The 14,981-nt window shown below is 43.1% G+C and overlaps 1 protein-coding gene across 20 annotated transcripts in view; it reads left to right on the top strand.

Annotated features, from left to right (window-relative positions):
- Positions 1 to 14,981, top strand: part of MACF1 (microtubule actin crosslinking factor 1) — a 329,876-nt gene that overhangs the window by 125,155 nt on the left and 189,740 nt on the right. For all 20 annotated transcript variants that reach the window (XM_087858408.1, XM_087858405.1, XM_087858407.1 and 17 more), the window contains exons 2-3: positions 1,325 to 1,386; positions 13,908 to 13,997. In XM_087858408.1, coding sequence (XP_087714534.1) covers positions 1,325 to 1,386; positions 13,908 to 13,997 — 152 coding nt within the window. The remainder of the gene's footprint in view (positions 1 to 1,324; positions 1,387 to 13,907; positions 13,998 to 14,981) is intronic.

Genomic DNA, 14,981 nt, shown 5'->3' with positions numbered 1-14,981 from the left:
AGAAGGGAGTAACTGGGCAGTAGGGAGGGACGACCTCACTGATGTTTGTGCGGATTATTAGTGAGCCAGAGTTATTTAATTCTGCCACTTTCTTCTGAAATGCTCTCTGACTTGGAGAAAAAATCAAGAGTTGAGCCTTGGTGGTAATTCAGGTTTGCAGATTGTCACGGTGAACTCTGTGGTAGAAGGTTAGGCAGGTGGCAGTTCCTGGGGGATTAGTGATGGCAGCTTTAATTGCTTAACTGTGTCATCCAGCATAGACCAGGATAAGCTCAGATGCTCTTAATAAAAGGGCTACAATAAGAATGGAGCGATAAAGCTTGGGAGTGATTAGGGGGCTGCTAAGGCGGCGTGTCTGGAGCAGGAATGCAGCGTGACTGTGGTGTCTGGCTATGAACTGGAGGTGAAGTTGAGCATGATGCCCGAGGATGCATGTGGAGATAGTGCATGTGAACTGAGTTGTTGGGAGGTTAAGGTAGACTTGCCATGTGGAGGGGGGCATGTGCCCGGGAGTGGTCGATGACAGTGAGCATGATTTGAACAAGGTAATAGGGGGACGTCACAGGCTTCAAATAGAAGAAAAGGAGCAAAGCTGATGGATCAGTAGGTCTGGAAGTGCTCTGGGGAATTGGCGGATGTGGGAGAAAGGGAGTCCTCTGCGGGATCGGGCCTCCGGAACAGTGATGCCAAATATTGGCAGTCATGCTTTTGTCAATGAGGTGCACAAAACTGAGAGTGGAGAGTGTGCCTGCAAAGAAGTGGCTCTGTAAGACTTAGCAGAAGGAAGAGGTGGGGGAGATGTGCAGTGCAGGTAAACTGAGCAGCTTTCCAGGGTTGCCTGGTTGGTAATGGCTGCTGAGGAAATGGGAGCTGGGAGTAGACACCAGGGCAGGAGAGGGTGGAAGCAGAGCACTGGTCGGGCAGAGCCGTATGTGAAGAGGGAGGTGGAACCGCTGCAGTACGAGTGGCCCAAATGCCAAGGCCACTCGACCTCTTCTGAGGGTGGTGTTCACAGCTTTGGCTTCTTGGAGGTTGCTTTGGGGGAAGCAGAGACTCACTCGCTCCCCCGATTGTGATGCTAAGGAGACTTTGCCATGGCATGGTTTTGAGGCGTATGATTCGGTCTCATCTCTGAAGTGTCAAGATGGTCAGGACAGAAGAGGAAGTTCAGACAAGCCAAATCTTCCCAACAACAAGACACTTCCATGGGTGTGTGGAAACCATCTCCATGGTCCACGGAGAAGCTGGGCGGTGGACGAAGCAGGGGTAGGGGAACTTCCCCGGGCCGTGCTAAGCCAATGCCTTCTCTGTGTTTCCTTTACAGATGAACGGGACCGTGTTCAGAAGAAGACATTCACCAAGTGGGTCAACAAGCACCTGATGAAGGTAGGACTCCTTCGTAGGTGCTGCCCCAGCACCTCTGGCTGCCCTTAAGCTGGATCTGTCAGTGCCTTCCCGCGGATAGTTCAGATTGCTTGTCATGTGCTCGTGGAGACACACATGTGACTTTTTAAAAATAACCAACATAGTCATAACAGTGTGGAAACTTGTACTGATCAGTTTCTTGGAGAGGACAGTAATAAATGCCATTACCTCAGAAGGTTGAGGTTGAGGATACCAGGGGGTGATTCCTGGATTCAAAGAACGCTTTGTTCCTAGCTTTACAAATTATTTTATAAACTCCCTTCTTTATTTTTATTTCTAGATCTGATTACTGTGTAAGGATGGGGCAGAGACGCTTTTGTTCTCTTTCTTTCTCTTTAAGTGCACAAATCGTAAATGTTTAGTTTAAGCAATTTTTACCTGTGTATATACATTATAACCACCATGCAGTTTAAGATGCAGAACACTTCCAGAACGGCTAGGACTAGGGAGAGATTTTATTAATTGTTTTTAAATAGAAGAGAAACCGAGGCAGAGTCATGTTTAAAAGCCCACCTAAGGATAAGCAGTATGACTAAAGTGGCAGTCCAGATTTGAAAACAGCATTTTTGAATGTTATGTAATAATCTCAAATAATTCACATAATTTTGAGTTATATTGATTACTGTTCTGGGAAAGGTCACCAGTGTCCTCTTAATTGCCATATCAGTAGCCTAATTTTATCTTTCTCTTATTTGATTTCTCTGCAGCATCCGATATTGTTGACTAACTTGTTATTCCTTAAAACCGTCTCTTACGTTGACCTCTAACACACTGATTTTTCCTGAATTACCTCTTTCCTGTATGAATGCCTTTTTCCTTCTCCAACTCCTCCATGTTGCTGGTTCCTCGGGGTCCTAACCCTACCCATTTTCTTGTTTTGTTCTCTGTACTCTTCTTTGGCAGTCTCATGTGTGCTAGTCACAGGGATCTTTGGTGGTGTGGAACACAAGGAAGCACGAGTAGAAAAAGGATACGAGGGGATCTCCCAGAATCTGGTGTCTGGATGCAGCGAGGCTTAATGAAAACTAAACATTATCAGGCAGCTACTCTCTCTTTTTATTGAGGCCTGTGTTCTCTCCTTTTTCTTTCTTATCTTTCTTTCTTTTTCTTTTTTTTTTTTTTTAAGGATTTTGTTTATTTGACAGAGAGAGACAGCCAGTGAGAGAGGGAACACAAGCAAGGGGAGTGGGAGAGGAAGAAGCAGGCTCCCAGAGGAGCAGGGAGCCCGATGTGGGGCTCAGTCCCAGGACCCTGGGATCGCTCCCTGAGCCGACAGCAGACGCTTAACGACTGAGCCACCCATACGCCCCTATTTCTTTCTGTATGTCTCCTACATTCATTGCTTCTGCCATTGCTTGTGTGGAAGCTGTGGTGGCTGTCTCTCATGCATCATGGTGATGCAAACCCCTGTGGCTACATAATTCTGAAGACACAAAACACAGAAAATCTGATCGGCTGGGATGTTCTTTTCCTCCATGGGTCAGGTGTCCATCTAGAGCTCAGTAATCTCTGGCTAGGGAGATGGTTACATAAATCAACATGGCTTCTGAGGGCCACGTTTAATGGGGACTGCAGGTGAGGGCAGTTTTGCAAAGTACAAGATCTGGATAAGGACGTAACGATAGAGCCACTTCCTGTATTCTTTCCTAAGCCAAAGACAGTGTACTGGACAAGTTCATCTGGATGTCACCCAGACATGTCCTATATTCAGCACATCCCAAATTGCTAAATATTTTCATTCATGTATTTAGCTATCCAAATTAGGAATCTAGGACTATTTTCAATCTGCCCATCATCTCCCTTGTCACCAGCTCCAGTCAATCACTTCCAACTCAGACTCCTCTTCTCCATCCCCACGACCTCTGGTCTAGTCCAGGCCCTTTTCAGCTTGCTTTGATCACCGTAATAATTCTTAGTAAGGTTTTCTGTAGTAACACTGATAATGCAAATAGTAGCAATAGTTTGTTGAGTGCTTACCGTAAAAGCCAACATTCTGGACTAAGTCCTCTGTGTGGATTAGCTTCTTTATTCAATGAACTTATGCTGTAGACTCTTTCAATTTTCCCATTTTATCAGTGAGGAAAATGGACTTTAGAGAAGTTAACTTGTTCAAGGTCACACCACTAGAGAGAGACAGAACTGAAATTTCAGAATTCAGGCAACCTGAAATCTAGAACTGGTGCTGTTAACGTCTGCAGTAATGGCCTGACTTCTCCCTACCTTTCCAGGCTCACGGTGTCGAATTCCCCTTCTGCCTCAGACACTTGCTGAACCATGTGCCATGCTAAGAGCCGTGTGCATGCTGTTTTATGACTGTATCCTTGCTCCTGCCCCTCCCTCTGTGTGGAACCTTCTGCAGTCTCTGTTCTGCCTGCGTAACCTCAACTGAACACCACCTCGACAAATATTTTCCTGAATCTCCCATATGGAATTGACTGCCCTTTGCTTTGTGCCCTCGCCGTATTCCTTATGTACTTCTGTTATAGCCCTTGTATACATTCTGTATCTTTCTGTTGATTTTTTTTTTTTTAAGATTTTTTATTTATTCATTTGACAGAGAGACAGCCAGCGAGAGAGGGAACACAGGCAGGGGGAGTGGGAGAGGAAGAAGCAGGCTCCCAGCGGAGTAGCCTGATGTGGGGCTCGATCCCAGAACGCCGGGACCACGCCCCAAGCCGAAGGCAGACGCTTAACGACTGAGCCACCCAGGGGCCCCTCTTTCTGTTGATTTTAACTTGAAGGCAGATACTGTGTCTTACTCTGTTAGTGTCAGGATAAAGAGGAAAGGGAGAGAAAATTGCTATTTCCCTCTAATTCCCTCAGTATGTACCATTTGCCTCCAGTTTGATGCCCGGACTGCTGTCGCGATGCAGAGTCCTTGACAGCCTGGCTCCGAGCCGCCCACCTTCATTTGCAGGCATCGTCCCCGTGTAGCCTGTGCCGTGGCCACACGAGATAAGTCACCGCTCCCTAAACACCGTGTGCTTTCACACCTCCTTGCTTATTCGTCTCTCGCTCCCTAGAATGCACGTCCCAATCCCCTCTGCCTGGCCATCACCCACTTACCCTTCAAGGCCCATGTCCAGTATCACCTTCCTGAGAATCTGACCTTCAGTCCTCAGACTAAATTCATCTCAACTCTCTTTCTCTTCCACACCACTCTGAAGGGATGCCTTGTGTGTTCGCGCACTGGTCTCCCTGTCCGCGTGCTCACCGAGGGCTCGGGCTGTATTGTACTACTTTCTCTACACATACTGCACCACAGATACGAGAAATATCCAGGATTTGTTGCCTCGGATAAATAATATTTTAACAGTGTTTTATAGCTTGCAAAGCACGTTCTTATCTGGCTTGATTCTTATGCTAACTCTGAAGGCAGTAAAGGTATTTTATCCTCTCAGTTTTCACAACTAAGGAAAGTGAGAATTAGAAGGGGTAAAGTGACTTTCCCAAGATCATACAGCTGGTGAAGGAGGGACCTGGGACAACTCATGAGTCTTATGACTAAAATTACTTAGTCTTTCTACTAAAGGTGCCCCCAACTTATTCTTTCATGCCTCATCTCTAACAGTTGGAAGAACTGAATTTATCCTGACTCAGGCTTGTTCCCTAAACTTTGTAGTTGAATACAAAGCCCTGGCTCTCCGCTGTAGCCGTTGGACCTCTGCCTCAGTGCTGCGTGATGACAGGAGGCCCAAGGAGGGAGAAACAAGATGAACACAACAGAGCATTGTTAGAAATTGGAGGCTAGCCAGAGCTTTACTTCAGTCCCTGGCTATTTTTCCTCTCTTCTCGGACCCCCAGACCTATAGTTCCAATGGCATTTTCTCATCTTGGGATATTTGAGAGAGAGGGATTCACTGCTAATCAGAATCACTGCTCCATGCTGGTGTTCTTTGAACTTTGGGCTGAGAAATATGGATTGAGATTTGTTTTTTGTAATTCAGGCATCCCTTGCCGTGCTCCCCAAGTACACCCAGATTAATGTGGCCGTTGGCAAGTAGACGGATGTAAGATCAAAGCAACCAGGCCTCTCAGGTTCTGGACGTAGTTGACTCAGGATCTCTTGATCCCCAGCTAGCTCTGTGGGAATCAGCTTGTTGTGGAATAAGCAAATTAATTCCTCTTTATTAGTTGAGAACACTGTTGATCCCATCTTAAAACAGATTTGTTAAGGCTGTTGACATCTGTAATATATAAATAACCTAATTTAGAATGCAAGACTACAAACTGAAGTGTTCTGGGCGTATGCTAGAACCATCAAAAAGAAAAATCTAGAGGGACACCTGGCTGGCTCAGTCAGTGGATCCTGTGACTCTTGATCTCGGGGTTGTGGGTTTGAGCCCCACATTGGCTGTAGAAATTATTTTTAAAAAATTAAAAAAAAAATAAAATAAAAGTAGGCTCCATGCCCTATGTGGGGCTCGAACTCACAACCATAAGATCAAGGGTAACATGCTCTACTGACTAAGCCAGCCAGGCACCCTGAAAAATGTAGTTTTAAATGAGGTTTTATTTAAATTATTTATACCATGTCTCTAGGTCCTGGTAGCCGATCAAGCGTATGCCCCCAGAGAGAACTCCCAGAAAGGATTAGAGAACTGAGCACATGCATTCCAGAGGAGGAGAAAGGCTTTCTCTGATCGGTTCTTGTTGACTTCAGAAGTTATAGGTGGAAAGGAGAGGCCAGTATTTCGTCTAGCAGATGGGACAGTTCTTATCCTTTTTATTCATGTATGCAATCTAGAAGCTACTGGCCTTCCTGGAATTTCAGTTAAGAATTCCAGGTATACCAGCAAAAGTTTTCCAACTCCGAATTTTACTCCAAACCTTCTCCAGCTTTTCTGTGTGAGGCTCTCTAGCTGGACACGAGGTGGTAGATAGCTGTAGTGATTCTCGGCAGCCCAGTTCTTCTGTAGCCGTACCCATAGCCATGAGACCGAAGCACCTCATGGACTTTCACACGCCTTTGGTTATTCACATCTGTGCGAAAGGTCAGAAGGAGACTCGCTCTGGAGTTTCATTTAAGAGATTGACAGAGTAGTGCTGTTTAGACACAGAGGGGTGGAACGTTGCCTTTGTTGTGCAGGCGTGACCATATGGTGGTGGTTCGTGACCATCTCTGCCTTGACCTGAGTTTTCAGGACCTGATTTCACTCCAGATACCTCTCAACCTTCACTGAAAGTTTTGGGCCTACATTTGGATTGGATTTCTACTCCCTACACCTGAGTGCCTTACCTGCGTGTCCTGTAAAGCTGCCCTTTGTGGATTTTAGAGTCATCCTCATCTTCAGAGAACCTTTGTGAATCAGATGTGGCTGGTGTCACTCACTGTTAGATTCCTCAAAACTTAAGGAATTCTCCAAACAGAGTGACAGTAGAATTCCTTATCAGCAAAGAGCCTCACACTTTGCTCCCCTCTCCCTCTACTCACCCCAACAGGTTTCCAGCCTCTGCTCATTCCCTGCATTTGAGCACCGTTCTCTCACAGGCGGAAAGTCTGGGACAACTGTAACCTGTTTTTTAGCAATAGCATTTCGGCTTTGAAAGCATTTTTTTAGCATTAGTATTTTTAGCATTAGCATTTAGGCTTTTCCTTGAGGATAAATTTGGCCATTGAATCAATATGGAATTCCCCTCTTACGGTTTAGAAATCTACAAATTCAGAAATCCGTTTAAAGTTACCAGGCTCACTCTCGCTTAGTGTACCTTTTATAAATGTAGATGAGAATAAGTAACATACTCTTCTCTTTAAAACTTTCTCCTCTGACCCGTTTATCACTCTTCAACATAGTTTGGGTCAAGGAAATTGAGCTGCTATGTTTCTTTTAAGTCTTAGAGGAAAGGTTTTCTTGATGAGATTTGCTGCAGGTGTCAAAGCATACCATGTGACAGTCCTTGGTTCTTTTTGGAGGAAGGGAGGTCCTCTTAATATGTCCTTTCTACCCTTCAGGCATCATGGAAGCCCTGTGAAGGGAAAGAGCACTGAACTTGGAGTCAGGAGATGGTGATGGGACACTTCCCAGCTCAGTGATCTTATACAGGTTACTTAACTTCAGGCAACGCTTTTCTCATCTGCCAGCTAAGAGCGTTAAAGTCCCTTTGGGCCAGATTCTGATTCCAAGTACTTAAGTGCAATTTATTCCCTTCGCTAAAGCCACTCAGAAGCTGGGGGAAGCTGTTTGTTTTTCTATAACTTCACATTAATCTTCCCCCCCCCCCCCCAAAATAAGCTCTACACCGAACATGGGGCTTGAACTCACAACCCGAGATCAAGAGTTGCATGCTATACTGACTGAGCCAGCCAGGCACCCATAACTTCAAGTTAATCTTTAAAGAACTGGGAGAGGAGAGCTTTCCTTGGCTTATTAATGCACAGGAATTGGGGAGGATGGGCCTGAGTGGACTTGATCCCTCAAAATTTAGTCATTTGTTAATTTTTAAAAATAGCTTTTTTTGGGATTTAATTCACATATCCTACAATTTACCCATTTAAATAAGTATACAGTTCAGTGACTTTTAGTATTTTCAGAGTATTTCAGAGTTCACTACAATCCATTCTGGAACACTTTCATCATGCCCAAAGGAAACCCTGTACCTTTCAGTCATCCTCCCACCACCCACCCCCCCATACCTTCCCCCAGCCCCAGACAACCACGGATCTACTTTCTGACTCTATAGATTGGCCTATTCTAGAAATCTTTTATTAATGGAATCATACAACATGTGGTCTTTTTCTTTGTAACTGGCTTCTTTTACTTAGCATAATGTTTTCAGAGTTCATCCACACGATAGCATGTATCAGTATTTAATTGCCAAATAATATTCCAGTGTATGGATGTCCCACATTTTGTTTATCCATTTATCAATTGATAGACATTTGGGTTATTTTCACTTTTTGGCTCTTATGAATAATAAATGCTATGAACGTTCTTTCATGCACACGTTTTTTTCCTGGACCTATATTTTCAGTTCTCTTGGGTATACACCTGGGAGTGGAATCACTGGGTCATATGGTAACTTGCGTTCAGCCTTTTGAGGAGCTGTCAGACTGTTTTCCAAAGCAGCCGCACCATTTCACATTCCTACCAGCAGTGCATGAGGGTTCCAGTTCCTCTCCATCCTCACCTTCAGTTACATTCTGTCTTTTTGATTATCGTCCTCCTGTTGGGTGGGGAGTGGTACCTTACTGTGGTTTTGATTTACATTTTCCTCATGCCCAATGATATTGAGCATCTTTTCATGAATTTGTTAGCCATTTGCATGTATTCTTTGGAGACATCCACTAATGTTGACAGTGATTTTCACAGGGAGTGCAAACAGGCAAAGACCTGGGTCGTTGAAGTTATTCACTCATCTTTTTGTTGGCAGAATAGCATGAGTATTTGCTGGAGAGAAACATACGTATTGATGATTCTTGAGCAGTCTTAGCTTTGCCTGGCTGCCTCTAAAACATCTGATGCTTGCTCCCCTGGACTTCTTGTCTTTCCTTTCCTTCCCCTTTCCTGTTTTATTGAGACGGAAATGACATACACGACCGTATGAGTGTAATGTGTACAGCGCATTGGTTTGTGTACATTATGAAATGATAAGCAGTAAGTTTAGTTAGCATCCATTGTGTCATATGGATACGATAAAAAGAGAAAGCAAAAAAAGAAAAGTATTTTTTTCCTGGTGATGACAACTCTTAAGGCTTCATATGTGCCATACAGCAGTGTTAGTGTTAGCTATTAGAGCCCCCCCTTTTTTTTTTTTTCTGTTGGACTTTTTCTTAAGAGATTTGTGGAGAATTTTAGGGGCACCTTAGTGTTTGCAGAAGAGGTAAAGACTTTGGAATGGGGCAGGCCTGGACTTTATTGACCTGGCCATTTATTAGCTCTATGATCTTGGAATGTGAATTGAGCCCTCCAGATACCATCTCTGTATCTGAACATTTTCTGACATAGAAGTACTAGTAAGTGTTATCTAGTACTTTATCCTTCTCTAGGCTGAGCTGTGTCCAGTATGCTTCGGAAATAGACTATTGTTCTCCGTTACTGAAAATTCTCCAGGGGAAAAATGCTCCCCTCCCTTCCCCCATTACTTCTGTCTGTATCTCTCTTTTATAGTTTTTCATAGTTTATAATCAGTCAAAGACTGAGAGACATAATAAACTAGTCTTAGCTGAGTTTCTTGTAAGGCTGTTGAATTTTGCTGTTCACAGGTATAAAACATAACTGGAATTTTTAGAAGGAGATGTTGAGTCCTCGATGTGAAATTAACTTTATATTTCAAAGTACCACCTTTCTCTTTTCAGTACTCTGTGGTATTTAGTGTCCTGTTGATGATATGATCTCTCTTGTCCTCATTCCTTTTATAATTTATTTAAATAGTTATTCAGTGCCCATTCCTAATTTGAATGCCCTATGCTCAGGTCTTATCTATCAAAAATAAGTCCCTCAGTGTTGTCAGTTTTCTTTATAACTTAATATGAAGTGTTTAATATCTCTCTCTGTTTTTTTAACCTACAATTCATTTATAATCTGATTTCTGTTCCACCACTCTCTAGAAAGTGAGTCTCAGAAAAACACCATTATTTGTAAGACTAAAAACCCTGTCTTGGTCTTCACGCTTCTCCTAGAGCATTTGATACTGGTGATCGTCCATCCCCTCCCTCCTTGATTACCCTTTCTTGTTTTTTTCCCCCTACCTCTTTCCCTGCCTTTTTCCACCCCCTATCCTTTGTTGATTGCTTTTCCATCTCCTGCCTTCTAATTTTGGCAATTCCCACAGGCTCAGTCCTTAGCACTCTGCTCTTCTCTCTTGCCCCTAACCCAGAAAGGCCAACATTTCCCATGTCTTTAGCTAGCACCTCTATGCATATGACTTCTAAACTTAAGTTCTCAGCTGACCCAAATTGAATTCTGGTATTTTCAGCTGCTTCCAGAACATTGCCGTTTGTAGCTCCTTTGCTGCTGTTTTAAATACAACGTATTTAAAATTGAACTTTTCAGGGGCACTGGCTGGCTCCTTCGGTAGAGTGTACCGCTCTTGATCTTGGGGTTGTGAGTTCGAACCCCATGTTGGGTATGAAGATTACTTAAAAATAAAATCTTAAAAAAATTAAATAAAAGAAACCAAAATTGAACTTTTCAAATCCACTCTCTTCCCAGCCCTCACGACCTGCTTATTTCTGTTAGTGGTGCACTGTGGTTGTACAAGCTTGAAACCTCGGACCCATTTGAGGGAGAGGTCTTGAAAGCTTGGAGCCAGCTTACATGGGCTCACAAGAGCTGAATGCTAATTTTGTGAGCGGGTTGCTAAGCACAGCCGTTATGAAAAATTGAATTATATAAACTTATAATTAAATAAATTATAATTAAGATAAAGGTAATAAATACTCAAAACACATCACCTCATAATTATTTTACTACATGTTAATATTGTCTGTGCTCTTGAGGTTAATTATGTCTGTTGTATCTCTGATGGAAAAATATATAAAGGTGTGCTGTTGTACATTTCTTCCCAATACCACGTTTAGTAATATTATATTAGTGGCTGGAAATTGGTCATGGTGGGAGTATTTAAACTATGGAAATCAACAAATGCTACAAGTCTGAGCTAGATGTATTATTTTGTCTAGACTTAAAAGTGGTGGAGAAAATGTTAATATTGCTGATTAAAATAAAAAGTGTATTATATCTATATTCATATTGTGAATAGCACAAAAATTAAAGAAATATTCCTTCAGTGTTTGAAAGCTATTATCTAATTCATCATGAACCATTTTCTCCAACTGGGTAATCTACCCATCACCTTCTTAATCCTTCACTCACACAGGTACACTCATACCTTGCATATTTCCATCTCTGTACCTTGTCTTCTGTGGTTTTACCATCTCCTGTCTTTCTGTCAAAACATTTTCTTTGTCTTTTCTTTTTTTTTTTTTTTTAAGATTTTATTTATTTATTCGACAGAGATAGAGACAGCCAGCGAGAGGGGGAACACGAGCAGGGGGAGTGGGAGAGGAAGAAGCAGGCTCATAGCGGAGGAGCCTGATGTGGGGCTCGAGCCCATAACACCGGGATCACGCCCTGAGCCGAAGGCAGACGCCTAACCGCTGTGCCACCCAGGCGCTCCTGTCAAAACATTTTCTAATCCTTCCAGGCATGCCTGAGTTGCTCAGTTGGTTAAGCATCCAACCCTCGATTTTGGCTCAGGTCTTGATCTCAGGGTCGTGAGATTGAGCCCAGCATCAGGCTCTGCACTCAGCAAGAAGTCTGCTTGAGATTCTTTCCCTCTCCCTCTCACCACACTTGTGTGCATGCTCTCTCTCTCTGTCTCTCTAAAATAAATAAATACATAAAATCTTTTAAAAATCCCCCTCCAATCTTTCCAGTTGTTTCTCTTCCAGGAAGCCTCATCAGCTATTTCCAGCGTTTATTATTATTTGTTTAAATATAATCTCTACACTCAACGTGAGGCTCGAACTCACAACCCCAAGATCAAGAGTCAGTCAGATGCCCTACTGAGCCAGTCGGGTGCCCTGTAGCCATGATCTTTTCTGACTCCCATTCTGTTTGGAATGCTAGAATATTATAATTGGAAATGACTGCATTACAGTTTTCCACTGAAATGTGGAAATCCTAGTATCCTGGTCTCTGCTTGAGAAATTCAGTGACTAGAAACCCACTACTTGTGAAAGTAGCCCTTTTTATTGTTGTGTAGAGAACTATCTATGTTGAAAGTGAATCTTCTTCCTTCTACTTGCCACTAGTCTTCTGATTCTGTGTTGTGTCACTCAGTAAAGTTGTCACTGGACTTGGAACGAACCAGAAAACCTCTTGCTGCTTCCTGCGTTTATGTGACCTTAACTTCTCAAAGCCTCAGTTTCCTCAGTTCCTTCTGAGGATACGTAAATAAACTTCACAGGGCAGTTGTTTTGATTAAATAAATAAAATGAGATTATGGCTGATTATAAAGCATAGTAGTTAATGGCAAAGACTAAATTCAGAAAGCCCAAACTGAGGCCAGTTTTTCCACTTGTGACCTTGGGCAAGTTACGTAACCTCTCTGTGCCTTATCTCCTCGGATGTGTAAAATAGGAGCACTACCTACCTTATCAATGTGAGAGATGCGATAATGTGTACAGCATCCAGCATGGTGTTTGACATTAACCACATTTTTCCAGAGTGAGATCTGTTTTCCCATAGTTTCAGTTACAAAATTGGAATTATTTTTTTCACAAGGAAAATCACCCTCAAAAGGTATTTTTTTTAACAATTTTTATTTATTTATTTGACAGAGAGAGACAGCCAGTGAGAGAGGGAACACAAGAAGGGGAGCGGGAGAGGAAGAAGCAGGCTCCCAGCGGAGGAGCCTGATGTGGGGTTCGATCCCAGAACGCCGGGATCACGCCCTGAGCCGAAGGCAGATGCTTAATGACTGAGCCACCCAGGCGCCCCCCTCAAAAGATTTTTGATTTATTTTGAGAGAGAGTGAGCCAGAGTGGGAAGGGCAGAGGCAGAGGGAGAGGCAGAGAATCTCAAGCAGACTCTGCGCTGAGCGCGGAGCCTGACGCAGGGCTCGATCTCACGATTCTGAGATCTCGACCTGAGCCGAAATCAAGAGTTGGATGCTTAACCGACTGTGCCATCCAGGAGCCCCTAAATAGATTCATCTTTTTTTTTTTTTTTAAAGAAATATTTGGTAAGAGAGGAGTTAACATATAGTTACATTCTATGAAACACTAGATACCTCGCATTTTGTTTTCCTTTGCACTCTGGAAGGCTTTTCTTTTCTTTTTTTAAAGTTTTTATTTATTTAAGTAATCTCTACACCCAGTGTGGAGCTCGAACTCACAACCCTGAGATCAAGAGTTGCATGCTTTTCTGGCCGAGCCAGCCAGGTGCCCCTGGAAGGTTTTACTGATTCTGACTGGACTCATCTGTCATTGGCCATTGTATCACATTTTGGTCCAAAATAATTCCTGAGAGGTTTCAGGATGATTGACTCTCCATCACTTTGTCCAGACTTTCTAGAACATTGTTTACAGTTGGGTACAGTATGTAATAGATCTGGCTTCAGTTTTTATTTTTATTTTTTCTAAAGATTTTATTTATTTATTTGACACAGAGAGAGGGTAGGGGGAGAGAGCAAGCGGGGGGAGTGGCAGGCAGAGGGAGAATCAGGCTCCCCGCTGAGCAAGGAGCCCGATGTGGGACTTGATCCCAGGACCCTGGGATCATGACCGGAGCCAAAGACAGCCGCTTAACCGACTGAGCCAGTCAGGTTTCCCTGGCTTCAGTTTTTAAAATGCACATACATTTCTGTTAAGTGTTATCATTTCATGTGTATTGTAATCCTAACTAAAAGTTCCTGAATTTTATTATTGTCTCCTGTTTTAAATTCTTTAATCTGTGTTTACCTAGAACCAGAAATTCTTGTATAGATAATAAAAAAATTCAAGATCAAATAAAAATCAGTCTCATTCTCACACACAGGTCCGCAAGCACATCAATGATCTTTATGAAGACCTGCGGGATGGCCACAACCTGATCTCTCTGCTGGAGGTCCTCTCAGGCATCAAACTGGTGAGCTTCTCCCTTCTTCTCATGAGTGGCCTCACAAATGCAGTCCTGTTAATGACCTACCGGTCCATCTTGTTGAGTGCCAGGACTGGCCACCACTGTCTGCTCTTGGTTATGTGGGAGGAAGAAGGAGAAGACATTATTGGTGGACTTTGTTTCTAACGCAGACTGAGTTTTAAAATGATGTAATTTCATCTTAATGTGAATTGATGTATCAAATTCTCATTTTTTGATGGAATCAGGTATCAGTTTTATTCCTTTCATATCTGCATTTTTTTTCTCTTTACTTGTTTTTTACCTATTTGTAGATAGAGTATATCAGGGGAACAGCAGATTCACATTTAAAGGTATTTTAGTAAGGTATATTTCTCTCTCTAGGCTCTCCTGTTTTCCCATCTGCTGTGAATTGTTTTATTTTCTGTATTCAGCTAAGGATGTGGAGTTTACATTGAAAACTGAGTTGTATTTAGAGTTATTTAATTTTTAGAATTCACCTCTCTTTCTTCCTTCTTTGATTCACTGAGTCTCACAGGTTTGGAGAAGTACCGAAGTTGATATCTGAGCACAGCCCGGGACGCGGTGCCTTTGAGTTCCTTGCGTAGTTAAATACGCCTGCTTCCTCCCTAACGTGTTAAACGTTGCTTGTGGGAAACACCCACGCATCTGAAGGCAAATCCTGCCTGGGCTTCTTGGCTCATCAGATGACGGTTCTTCTACTAGCTTTGTCTGAGGGATCAAAATAACCCCACTTGCAGGCTCTGTGTTCCATACAGTTGAGCCTAGTGGAAGCAGGCAGTCCTGTGCGGTTTGCGTTCCACTGCTAGTGTCCGCGACAACATCTTTTTCATTCAGAAAAGTCCAGGGCTGGGTACTGGAAACATCTCTGGGGAGAGAACGAACTGAAGCCCGGCCCACGCACTGCCTTTGGTGAATTCTTAGTCATTGTTTGCTGCGTTTCAAGGAGGGAATTTGGCACATTCAATTTCA

Source organism: Ursus americanus, chromosome 33 (assembly GCF_024610735.1).
Source record: "Ursus americanus isolate L20-20 chromosome 33, mUrsAme1.1.p, whole genome shotgun sequence".
Taxonomy (NCBI): Eukaryota; Metazoa; Chordata; class Mammalia; order Carnivora; family Ursidae; genus Ursus; species Ursus americanus.
The sequence above is the reverse complement of the archived record's forward strand: the minus strand, read 5'-3'. Positions and strand labels throughout refer to the sequence as shown.